The 13725-nt window shown below is 35.7% G+C and overlaps 1 protein-coding gene across 1 annotated transcript in view; it reads left to right on the forward strand.

Annotated features, from left to right (window-relative positions):
* LOC110029458 (multiple inositol polyphosphate phosphatase 1) overlaps positions 1-12834 on the forward strand; it is a 64411-nt gene extending 51577 nt beyond the window's left edge. Inside the window, exons 5-11 of the mRNA XM_020731760.1 lie at positions 8660-8800; positions 8876-8932; positions 10102-10240; positions 10326-10430; positions 10527-10747; positions 11451-11492; positions 12338-12834. Coding sequence (XP_020587419.1) covers positions 8660-8800; positions 8876-8932; positions 10102-10240; positions 10326-10430; positions 10527-10747; positions 11451-11492; positions 12338-12517 — 885 coding nt within the window. The 3' untranslated portion in view covers positions 12518-12834. The remainder of the gene's footprint in view (positions 1-8659; positions 8801-8875; positions 8933-10101; positions 10241-10325; positions 10431-10526; positions 10748-11450; positions 11493-12337) is intronic.
* The last annotated feature ends 891 nt before the right edge of the window (positions 12835-13725 follow it).

Raw genomic sequence — 13725 nt, forward strand, 5'->3', positions numbered from 1 at the left:
GTTTTCCTTAGGCAAATTTGATCTTTTGGACATGCTTGTGCAGTCCATTGTGCGACCGGAGGCTGTTTGAGCAACTTCGACAACAATCGAGTTGCGGAGCATTGCATCGATGACTTGTTGTTTCTACTGTGCTTGCTCGTTTTGATAATGGCAGACCCCTTCTTTGAAAATTTTGATGCTCCAGACACCCCTATGCAATAAATTTCATAATTCGATGATATTTCACGTGGTTCAAGCTTGGTCGAGGTATTCTAAGTTTGATTGCGAGATTTCGCATTCATTGTTCATCACTTTCATTATCCGATCAACTCATCTTGTGGAATATATATGAGGTTCGACAAATGCCACAAACAAATATGGTGGGCGCCTGAAGCGAACCATGCTTGTTGTAAAGTGATGACCTTATGGATCTTCAAATATAAATTTGGAAAGGATTTTGACTTTGGATCTCCAAGAATTCAGGGATGTCAACACATTGTAGATTGTAGTTTGATATGTACCTGTAGGTGATGTTGCCTTTAAAATTTAGAGAAATTGTATTAGTTTTTCTTCTACTCTTGGTAGAAGAATTTGTCTTAAATTTAGATTAAATTTCTTCGACTCATCTTTTTGGTCACTAATTTTTTAGAGAGATTGAGTTTGCCTTCCACCCTTTGCATTCTATTTTGACGGGCGTTATGAAGGATGCAAGCTAATGAGCTCGCATTTGTATCCTACATAAGATCGATGACGAAAGTTTCGCAGGCACATCCAACACTTGGTGGTCTGGTGGATGCTTTGAGGACATAATTTCCTTAGTTCATTGCTAGGCATCATATGAACATTGAAATAACTTCTTTTGACTGGGGCTTTGTGCTTTAGTTTCATTGAAAAATAGAGATTCTTTGGTCTTTTGGGGCCTATATAAGGTTTGTGGCAAATGGTTGTCGGCCCGTCCAACACTTGGTGGTCTGATTGATGCATTGATGGCATAATACCTTTCTTTCATCCCTAGGTTTCATATGAACAATGAGATAACTTCATCATGTGTTCATTCTTTGCTTTCTGCTTTGACGGGCATTATGAAGGATGCAAGCCAATGAACTTGCATTTGTATCCTATATAAGATCAATGGCAAAAATGTAGTGGGCGCATGTAGCACTTGGTGGTCTGATGGATGCATTGGTGAAAGAATTTCCTTAGTTCATCCTTACTTCATATGAAACACTGGAATAACTTTTTCAGACTAGTGCTTTGTGCTTTAGTTTCACCAAATATTAGAAATTCTTTGGTCTTCTGGGGCTTATATAAGGTTTGTGGCAAAAGGTCGTCGTCCCATCCAACACTTAGTGGTTTGATGGACGCATTGATGACATAATACCCTTAGTTCATTCTTAGGCCTCATATGAGCACCGAGATAACTTCATCACGTGTTTTGTACTTTATCACACATGTTGAAGATGATATTAAGTTTGACTTGATGTCACGTTAAGTGAGGATCTTCTCCTTCGGTGTTGTCCCGATTCCTATATCATTTGAAAAAAATCTCTTAGATCTGGATTGGTTTAGTTTGTCAAGTTTTATTGGTTTAGATAGAACAACTATTGTTATCAGGCTGACGAAGTAGGGGCTTTTTTACTGCGGCCTGAGCTTGTTGAGTGAGAAAAGGAGCCAGCGACTCGGCCATGGGCTTGTTAAGTCTGGCCTTCATGACCCACCTGAGTCTTAGACTAGGGTTGTAGATGTATTTGTGCTCTTATTATCATTTTTGGGCTAGCAAAATGGGGCTCTTCCATTACGGCCTTGGTTTGTTCAGTGCAAAGAGCAGCCAATGACTCGACGCATATGGGCTTATTGAGTCCGACCTTCATAACCTGCTCGAATCCTAGACTTGAGCAACGAAGGCACTTATGCTTTTGTTATCATCAATCTGACAAAACGGGGGCTCTTCCACTACTGTCTTGCCATGTTGAGCGCAAAGAATAGCCATCGACTCAATTACATCAGGGCTTGTTGAGTTTGAGATGTGGACAAATCTTAGTGAGTTTTAGATGTTGACCTCTAACTTTTGGAAATATTTTAGAAATTTTGTTTAAAACTTGTTCTATTTTGGATTGTCCAACTGAAGGCAGCTTTGTACAACTTGAATATCTTCTCATGGAACTCAGCTAAAGCATGATGTCACTCAAGTTATTTAGGGATCTCGATGTGAGGCACAATGTCAACCCAATTTCTTGAGGATCTCGACCATGAGCATGATGTCGATCTAAATAAAAGTTCTTCACTTAGGCACGATGTCAACTCTTGCAGTTGGGAACCTCAGCCTTGAATCTGATAATATTTCAAAAGAAGGTGCCCCGGGTCTAGTGAAGGGACTTTAGTGTTGGGCCATTCGGGGATCCCAATATTGAACTTAGTGTCTCCCCAAATGATGTACAATGATGCGTGACAATTGCGGAATTTCAACATTTGGAAGATACACTCGGGATTTCAGTATTCGACACGATGTTGAACCAGATGATTAAAGACTTTTGGTGATTTTGGCGTTTAGCACGTTGTTGATCTATATTACTGATGAATTTCGAAAATCTCGACCTTCAGCACGATATCAACCCAGATCATTAAACAATTTTAGGAAACTCAATGTTTAGCACAATGTTTACCCATATGATTGAAAAATTCTGGGGAACTTAGTGTTCTACGGATGTCGACCTAGTTGATTGAAGAATTCTAGGGATTTTAATTTTTAACACGATGTCAACTCATATGTTTGAAGAATTTTAGGAATCTCGATATTTAATGTGATGACAACCCAAAAGGTTGAAGAATTTTAGAGATCTTAATATTTAGCGCGATCTCGACCTGAATGATTGAAGAATTCTGTGGATTTTGACATCATTAAGCCTAAGTATGAGTTTTTTTAATGCCACCGTAAGAGCTATTCTTTTTAACCTAGATTTTTGAATCGGCTGCTGGTAGGAGCACACGCTTTTGGGACGAGCTTGTTGAACGATCAACTGGTCGACTAGTAGTTGTTGGGCTCTTAGTTTAATGCTCCTCTCTCTTAGAGTTCCCTTAATATGTAGGTTGAAATGCACAATTTGTAAGTACTTTAATAAATTCAGGCTTCCTTGATGGGCTTAAACAAGTATAGCAGTGGCCCTAGCGAGTGACGAGACCCTTTAAATCATCGAGCATGATGGTGCCCATACATAATGAAGTTTCTTAGGGAAGAGTGTTCTTTTTTTTTCATCCGTTGGAGCCTTTCCAATAGCCATCCAGTGCTTGAATCTTCTTTGTAGCCACCTGTCTTTCTATAGGCCATCCGCCAGATTTCTTGCAGCTATCAACCTTGGAGCTCCCGCAAATTTCCTATAGACTTGTTTGGTCTCTGTTTCATCTCCTTCCAAGACCTTTGCAGATCCCAACAGCAAGGAAAGTCATGGATCTTGTAGTGCCTAGACCTCTATAAATCCCTGTTTTATCTCCCACTAGAACACTTGGTATCTTTCTAAAGTTCCTAGCGTGGGTTCCCGATTGTTTCCCCGCAGGGTTGTAGAATGTGGATCCTTAAATTCCTGTTCTTGCTTGCAGTTCCCAGAGTTCACAGGTATCTTCTTGCCTTCCCTACCTGTTGTTGGGCTTCAAAATGATCGCAACAAGGAGTCCAACAACTGGATCTCTGCAGCAAGGACATCTCAGCAAGCAACTTCCAAAATTCTCTCTTATTCACAGAATTTTGACTCTAAGCATGCATAAGGCTTATGAACAATTACAGAATGGAGACGTCAAGTTCTACTCCAGAGGTGAACTCCAAGTTAGAGACAGGGATGTTGTTCAGACAACTTTTGAGCTTTCTAAATTTATCAAAACTCATAAACTCAATGGCTATAACCAATTACTATAACCATCTTTCACGGTCTCCATCCATTTTTATGTAGATTTGTGGTAAGGGGAAAGACAAACATCTCACGGGAGAGAGCACAGTTCATGAGATAACTGGCCCTAACTACCGCATATGGAAGAATTGAGATCATATGATTATGTCTTGGTTTATCATCTCAATGACTATTGAAGTGGGAGAGAATTTTTTCCTATATAAAACTGTCAGAAATGTGAGAGGATGCAAGAGAAATATATTCCAACACTGAAAACACTACAAAGCTGTTTGAGAGCGAAACCATGCTTCATGACCTCCTTTAAGGAGAGCTAAACATCACCCGATAACACTTTGACAAAGTATTGGCTATAATGTGATATGTTTAAGACAGATGAGTGAAAATGTCTACAAGATGTCGTGACCATTTAAATTCATCATTGAGAAGAAGAGGACCATCAAATTCCTAATAGGATTAACTCGGAAAGTGGATGAGGTGAGAGGGAGGATCATTAGAACAAAGCCTTTTCCATCTCCATCTGAAGCTTTTGTTGAAGTCAGGAGAGAAGAGAACAGAAAAAAGCTTATGTTGACCGGAAATGTGGGTTCACTGAGCACTGAAAGTTCAATTGTGTACACTCATAATTTTTCCCATGCCTCAAAGGTCAAGAAGAATCGTCCCATATGTGATTATTGCAAGAAGATTGTACATATGAAAGACAAATGTTGGAATCTCCCTGGAAAACAAACTTACTGGAAATCTGGGTAGGGAAGAAACGATCAAGAGAAAAAGACAAATGTTACTACCACATTCAAAGGATCGAATGAACCATTCACCAAAGAGCAACTTGAGGTATTGAAGAAACTCCTTGGAGGTAATTCAGAGAAGCACACCAATCTTGTGAGACGCCAAGTTAATATATCCTTCTCTCATTTTGCTATTAATGGAAGATTCAGAATTTGGATCAGAGATTTAGGAGCCTTTGATCATATGATCAGAGACGTCAATGCTCTGGTCAACTACCAAGAGGTTTTTTCATCTAGATTGATAAGACTTGCAGACATATCATACTTAAACAATGTGGGAAAGGAGATGTGGAACTATTATATGCTCCACAATTGGATTGTAATTTTATTTTGATCAATAAACTTACTCATGTTATGAAATGTATAACTAAATTTCTTACAAACTCTTGTAAATTTCAGGCGGTGGAATCAGGAAAGGTAATTAGTAGTTCTGAAATGTATCAAAGTTTATACCTGCTCAAGAAAAATCTCTCTAAATATAATTGATTCCATCATCATGTCCCTCAAATTCCTAAGTTAGTTGAGTCGTCTGTTTTAAAAAAAAAATTTGGGGCGTGCTCAGGGCGCGCTCCAGGGCGAGGCATATGGATTTCCACTTTCGCTTCCAACCCACGAGATGGGCGTAAATTGCGTGGGACTTATGCCCGGGAAGAAGCAGAACGCCATATGCGCCTCACGGGGCATACACTCCGCCGCCTAAACGAGTAAAAAGGGTAAAAAATCCCCAATTTTAAATATCTATTTGATTTGAGCCGCACGCAGTCATCCCCACAAGCACTCTGCTTCCTCCATCTCACGCAGAGTTCGAACTCGATAGGTTTCCTTCGACGACTTCTTCCTTGCTCGACATCTCCTTCTTCTTCTTCTTCCTTCGACACCTTCTTCTTCCTCTTCCTCTTCCTTCCTCTCCTTCGCACAGTTTATTCCCATAGTCGCATCATCTGAATCGTCTTCATCCCGTTTGCATCGTCTTCATTCTGCACGCAGGCCATCTTCGTCTCGCATGCAGGCTCTCGCACTTCGCCTTCATCCTGTCTGCAGCCAGTGAGGTCTTTGATTTTTGTGGTGTATAAATAGTGAAATTGTATAAGTTTTATTCTTTAATTTATTGTTTCATTGTAATGAAAATATTTTGGTTATTGTTTTTTGTTATCGTTTGTGATATTTTGGTTACTGCTTGCGATGTAGCCTCATAAATTTGATTGAATATAAGATTTTTAATGTTTTTTTATGAATTTTAGTTGCAATGAGGCTACTGTAGCTACAATAATTTTCCTGTAACTGCAACAGTGAATCACATTTTTTTTCTCATGTTGCTCAAATATTTTCCTATTTCTATTGATTTACATCAGGAATTTGCTTTAAGCCCTTATCTTTTTGCTTTAGTTTTGGATGGTCTTACTGGACACTTACAGGAGGATGTACCTTGGTGTATGGTTTTTGTTGATGATATCCTTCTCATGGATAAGGCGAGGGGAAAAGCTTACGAAAAACTTGAATTATGGAGGCCTACCTTGGAGTCTAAAGGCCTTCGTTTGAGTAGAACTAAAGTTGAATACATGGAATGTAATTTTAGTGGTAGTATCTCCAGTGATAGAAATATAACTATGGGTGATCAAATTATTAAAAGTTGTGAACGCTTTATATATCTCAGGTCTATTGTTCATAGTGATGGTGATATTGATGGGGATGTTATTAGTAGAATTCAAGGTAGTTGGATGAAGTGGAGGAATGCTTCGAGCCTATTGTGTGATGGAAAATTACCACTTAGACTGAAAGAGAAATTTTTTTAAGATGGTGGTGAGGCCTTGAATGCTCAATGGAGAAAAGTAGTAGAAAGACATTTGAGCATTAGAACATATTGACACATGGACTCGTACTAAAATTCCTAAGGATAATAAGCCAGTGGATACAAATGTGTGTTTAACTTAAAATACAAAGCTGTAGGAGTGTTGAGAGATTCAGAGTTTTTGTTAAAAATTCGTAAAGCCTATGGAATTGACTATTATGAGACATTCACACTAGTTGCCAAATTCAAGAAGTCTTTCTATGGACAAACAATCACCAAGGGTATTGTTTGAATTGTTTGTTAAAACTATGAAATTCAATGGATATTCTCGAGCTCGAGTTGATCCGATATTATTTATAAAACACATTCACTTATTGTATATGTAGATGATATGATTATCATTGGTGATGATGAAATAGAATTTCTTAAAATCAAAGAAGTATTGGCCGCTGAGTTTGAAATCAAGGACCTAGAATATGGAGGTATCATGGTCTAAGAAAGGGTTTGTTATATCACAAATGAAATACATACTAGATATGTTAAAGGAAATATAGATGATTGGATGCAAACCTACTGATACTCCAATGGAACCCAACACGAAGTCTTACAGGGAAGAATAAAGTATATCTTTGGATCAGAGAATATGCAGAAGATTAGTAGAAAAACTCATATATTTGTTACATACCAGATCATATATTGCATATTCTGTCTGTATTTTGAGCCAACACATGAATTGCCCAAATGAAGAGCATTTGACGATGGTTTATAGGATTTTGAGATTTTTTTAGAAAACTCATGATTATAGATTAATTTTTGAGAATCAGAAACGGAGAAGTGGAATTCTATATTGATGCTAGTTGGGTTGGAGAACTTACTAACGGAAGGTCCACAATAGGTTATTACTCATATGTATGGGAAATCCTTGTTACATGGAGAAGTAAGAAGCATACTGTTGTTTTGAGAAACATTGCAGAATTAGAGTATAGGGAACTTGCCTTGGGGATATGTGAAAGGATCACGATTTAGAAATTGTTAAGAGAACTAGGATGTTCTTCCAATAGGCCTATACAGATGTTCTGTTACAATCAAACAACTATTAATATTGTTAAAAACCTTGTGTATCACGATAGTACCAAGCATATTGAAGTTAATAGACACTTCATCTATGAAAATGTCAATGCGGGAGTTATACAGCGAAGCTACATCCTGACACACCAACAAATTGATGTTTTCACCAAAGCCCTTTCTTTCAGCATCTTCTCAGAATTCAATACCAAGTTCAGTCATCTTCTCAGAATTCAATACCAAGTTCAGTCTCCACAACATCTACAACACAGATTGAGGGGCAATGCAGAAATCTAAGAAGGTTTGATCCTTTCTATATTTACCTCTCATGTGGGTCGACTACCACCTCCAATATGGGAGGATTTGATTGGGATATCATAGGAAACTTTTGATTTTATTTCCTTCTTTTTTTTTTTTGCTATTTTTTATTCAAAATTATTTCCTTTCCTAATTTAGGTGAGATATGTTCGGAAGTTTGTAAGTAATGAGGGATTGGTTTCCCGATATATACATACTCTATTTGTGAATAATGATTTAAGCAATTTTCATCCCCAAGTAAATTCTACAATATGCATAATTTTTCATAAAATTAAAAGAAGCTTGGGAGTTAGAATATTACTTTTATTTATAATTGTAATGAAATAATATAAATTGATGGGATGATGGGCAAAATGAAACTTAATGCAGTGCAAACAGATACTAAAACTGAGTTTGTAATAAGTTCATGCAAATCAAGCTATGCCACCGAAGCTCACTTCTCCAACCAGTTCCCTTTTCTTAAATACAAACTGGCCATTTTCGTGTTTTCATAATTTTAGAACACAACAAATTTGTATCCAACATTTTTGCTAATATTTTTTTTTAAACATAAGCACTTGTTTTCAAAAAACAAAATAAAGATCGGGAATTGGAAGCCAAATCAGCGTGACCGAAGTTGCCCATCTGAAATTTTATTTTCAGCTACTCGCTGCTGTAATCCACTTTAGAAGTTATGGTCGTTTTTTTGCCAGTCTTCAATTGTATAAAGGATCAATTTTCAATGAATACATTGGTTCCTGATCTGAGATTGTAGCATCATAATGGGAGGGCACACCTGTTGCTATTCGAGAAAGAATGGCATGTTTCATGGTTTTATTTCTCAGGAATATCGGAAAAGTCAGGAACCTGCTGTTGATAAGCTCAAAGAGCCAATTTTTGAGGAAATTGCTGCCAAGCTTGTCCAACATTATGAACTTAATTTCACTAGGAAGGATGTGGCTTCGCTTTGGTTTCTCTGTAAGCAGGTATGAGCTGTTTTTAGCTGTTAACTTTTCCAGACTTTTGGTTAGCCAAAGTTGAGTTTTTCTTCTATTTTGCAGGAAGCATCTTTATTGGACATTACTGACAAAGCTTGTAGCCTTTTTTCTGCTTATGAGGTAGGCTAAATTAATCCAATAAATTTCTAGTTAATGCTTTTTGCTGTTTCGACAGATTATCTGAGCACAACCTGAATAAATTTATGTAGTCGATGAATCATTTATTTGAAAATAATATAGTTTTATAAACAATATAGTTTTTATTTAAAAATAAATAAAAATTTACCCAACCATATTTGTTTTTTTTTTGTTTGGAAAAACATATAAATCTTAACAGTACCAAATGTATTTTTAAAAAATAGAAAATAGAAAACAGAACAAAAAGCAATGCAGCCTAAAAACAAAACAAAAATAGAAAATAGCAAGTGATCCTAAACATACCCTAAGTGAGATGAGACTGGCAGATTGTTTACTTTTATTTTTGCATTACTTGTTTATTAGATTTTGGCTTATAGAGAGGGGGGGGGGGACATCACAATTACGGTGGAGGAAAATAGAAGTATATAGTTTGGACTTGTATATTGGAGGACAGCCGATAAACCTGCGAGATAGATACATAAATTATTGTTTATGGATTATTTAAGGAAAACGATAGATCAAAGGTTATTTTTCTTGATTTTGCGATGCTAGAAATCTGCAAAAGAAATTTAGCTATTCAGACATGATTGGAGAAAGAGAATTCATAAATCTGAGCACAAATAGTTGGGGTATCGTTAATTTGATGATGATATTAATGAAGATAAAACTGGTTATTCTAGTTCCTGACCATGGCCATGCTGGTTATGTTCTCATTCCATGATACCACGTACTAGTTTTTCAACATGCTTGCCTAATAATTTAACCAGTTATGCTCTTATCAATTTGAATGACTGCCTACCTTTGTTCTTATTATAGTGGCACAAGTGCATTAAGACCAAAGTGTCAAAATAGTCTTTTGGCTTTTTACATGAGTATTTTCATGAGGCTATCTTAGTGAAATAGTTTATAAAATTGTCAAATTAGTCCCCATGTTCTTTTAATAGCTGCTGAAATAGTCATAAAAAATAACTATTTTAGCCCTCATTAAAAGTGTATGGGGACTAAATTGACACTTTTATATACTCTGAGACTAAAATGATCTCTGGAAAGAGTTATCAGAATTATTTTGACACTTTTCTCAATGTGTTTATAAATCTCACATTCTCTATTTATTGTGTGCATCCATGTCTTGAGTTCATATCCAATATCAGGTTGAATTACTCGAGTGGACCGATGACTTAGAGTTATTTATATTAAAAGGTTATGGTAAATCAATAAACTATCTCATGGGACTCCCATTGCTTCAAGATGTTGTTCACTCAATGGAAGAAGCAATTTTGGCCAAAGAAGGTGATCCAGACTTGGATATTATTTTTAAGACATTTGTTTGTGTTAGAAACATAAAATACATGCTGTTTTGTTGCCTCTTATGCAGAAAACCATAAGCCTGGAACTTTTGAGAAGGCAAGGCTCAGATTTGCTCATGCTGAAACAGTTGTTCCTTTCACCTGTCTTCTTGGGATTTTTCTTCAAATGCCAGGTGAAAGTATCTTCATATGGGATAAACCACTTGGAATTCTCCTTCCAATTTCATTTTCATTGTTTAAACTACAAATATTTTTCTTTTCGTATTTAGAATTTGAACTAATACGAAGGGACGAGCCATTAAGTCTGCCGCCAAAACCTCCTCAACCACGGACTTGGAGGGGAAGTGTCGTCGCTCCTTTCAGTGTAAATATTATGTTGGTTTTGTACCAATGTCCTGGCAACATTTCACATAGCGGTGCTGAAAGCAAAGGTTACAAAAGCAAGTACTATTTGCAAGCTCTGCACAACGAAATTCCAGCTCCCATGCCGGTAGGATTTATTATTTGATGTTAGTCATTTTCTTAGTTTAAACTCAAGTTCATGAATCCTTCTCTTCAGATGAATTTATTCTTAAATAGTTCACCGTAACTCAACTTTTCAAGGAGATGATGTTGATTCAAATTCAGATTTCTCACTGTTATATATATATATATATATATATATAGAATTATATGTATATAATTGGAGAGAGAGTTCAGTCGGACATTGGATGGTTTGTATGGGCCTTAGGGGAAATGTTGCTACATATTGTTAGATTCCCGGGTTGTTTACATAAGTACCACACAATTCTTATTTATTTACATGCCTAACACCCAAACTTTAATATTTACACGCGTAGCGCCCAAATATTTGATATCACATCAAAGTATCACTATCACCTCTTTTTTAAAAATGAAATACAAATTTTCATTCATAAGTTTATCACACCCAAGTGTTGTAAATATAAATATGATAATTTAGGTTTTAGATATGTAACATGAGAATTGTATGGTTATGTATGTAAGTTTCACTAGATTTTTTTGTTTATATCAAATTTTGTGCAATACTAATACGGCCATACAGTTAAAAAATACCTGTAGCAGTTGCTAAAATTTTGGTCTGGTGTTTTTATTGTGGATTGATTGATTTTGTTTATCAGTATGCTTTTACTCTATTATAGAATGCATGTTCATGATGTGGAATTTTGTTGCAGGGCTGTGGCTACCAGGATTTCTGCGATTTCGAGGTTTTCAAGGTATCTTCTTGAACACTTTCACTAGGACACGCTGGGTTTCTTCTCCTTTCAAATTAACATGTTGGGATCAAGACTGAGACTTGATTCAAATCACTGAAAGTAAATAAATTAGAAATAAAATTATTGCACAAATTACATGAAAAATGTTATTCGCATTTACATACGTAACACTTAATCAGGGGTGTCAGGGGTGGAACTAAGTTATGTCTAATTGCATATCTTGAAATTTGAGATTCCTCTATATAAGTAGTAAAATTTAATATTTTTTTAATGTAATTTATACAATTTAGTAATTTTGTCAACTCTCGATATAGTTTTTTTCCAATACTTGAAAACATTAACATTTTATTTTTTGCCCAACCTAATAAATAAAGTTGGTTCCTCCCCAGACGCATTTCTTATATATTTACATATCTAACAATTGAAGCTTTCATATTTACATACATAAGACACATATCTTTGAGAACACAAAAAATACCACTATCATCAACTTTTAATGCATATATTTTTAATACCACTGTGTTATAAATATAATTATCAAACTTCAGTTGTTCTATATGTAAATGCTTAAGAATTATTTTCAAAAAAAAAAATGCATAATAATTGTTTAGTTTGTACTTAAGTTTCCCAAAATTTTTATATAGATTCACCTAATTAATTGCTGCGATTTGTTACCACTTATTTTACTATGCATATCTCTCCATTATCAATTAAAGACGCCCTAAAGAAAAAAAAAAGATAGCAAGCTTTAAAATACAGTGAAGTCCCCAAATCTTTTTAGATGTTTCTTCGTATGATAATCTATTACATTCCTTAACTTTAACATAATTTGTTGCTTCATGCAGGAAAACATTGTCAATACTCATCTGAAGCAAAACTTTCAATCAGTCTGCACTGTAAAGGCAAAGGAAGATCTTCCACCAGAAAACTGTTCTATTGCATGCAGACTCCTGAATTTTATACGTAATTTCTTTCAAAGAGATTCACATGGCAACACCAAAGTTAACCGAAAGAACGAGTTATGATCTGTGGCACCTTACGCCCGTAGCCACATCTTTTCGGCGAAGTTTCTAATCGGAGCATGAATTTTAACATGGAGTTCTTCTTTATTTATTGAAATTTAGATTTTTTTTTTTTTTTTTTTGATTATTTTTTTGCTTTAATTTAGTCATCTTCCTCTGAATTTTTACTAGGATAATAAAACAAGAAAACATTTTCAGCTTTTTGTGCTTTGTTATGTTTTTTCAGTTTCAGGCCTTATGGCCTGCTTGATTCTGCGCTATTAAAAGTTGTACTTTATAAACCAATTATTTATCTTCTTCTGAACCATGATTTATTTCTAGTAAGGGGCGTTGGGGATAACTTTCTCATGGCTGTACATATCTGAATTATGTGATGCATTTTTTAAATCTATAATCATTTTAGTTAATGGAAGATATACATATACACCACTTAATTCCAATGCATTTGCATGTCTAAACTTAACTTCAATTTTTACATATATGCCACCTTATCTATGAACGTTTAATTAATGTTATCGTGTTTATTTTTACTGTCGGCCATTTACGTACATACAAACTAATATTTATATATTTAACATTAAAAATTTCATTATTATAATATAGAAGTGAAATTACCTTTTTATGAATAGGTAAGTTCGATGCACTTAAGAATTAAATTATAAGTACTAGATATGTAAATAAATGGGAATTAAGCAGTATGGAGTAAGTATTCCCTTAAAATCGAACTTTTGCTGATGTGGAGAGTCTTAGGCCCAGCTTCAGATACCCGATCGCACGGTTTTAAAATTCATATTGAGTACCAAGGCTTTTTCTGTAATATACGACAGCTAATCGGGTAATGGATATGATGTATTATTTTTTATTTTATAATGTAACCATACTATATAAAAATTAAATACCATACACATTTGAGTGCTGCTAAAAGTGGGTTTTAACTTTAAAGACCCGTGAAGCCGAGATTCTTTGTCACTGACTTGGGGGGGCGAAGGAGTGCAAGCGCCTCCGAGAGCAAGATGGTTTGAGTTGGACTGACTTTTTGGTATGATGAACTTGGTATTGTTGGTTGGGCTAATTTTTTTTAGTGCAGACGGGGTGATGCAAATTGACGACTTGCTTGCAAGGGATGCTGGCTAGAGTCTAGCCCAGGGGCCAATTGAGGCTGCTCCTGCACCGACTAGAAGTGAGGAGAATGTGGTTGACTACCCGGGTAG

Source organism: Phalaenopsis equestris, unplaced genomic scaffold, assembly GCF_001263595.1.
Source record: "Phalaenopsis equestris unplaced genomic scaffold, ASM126359v1 Scaffold000573, whole genome shotgun sequence".
In the NCBI taxonomy this organism is placed as follows: Eukaryota; Viridiplantae; Streptophyta; class Magnoliopsida; order Asparagales; family Orchidaceae; genus Phalaenopsis; species Phalaenopsis equestris.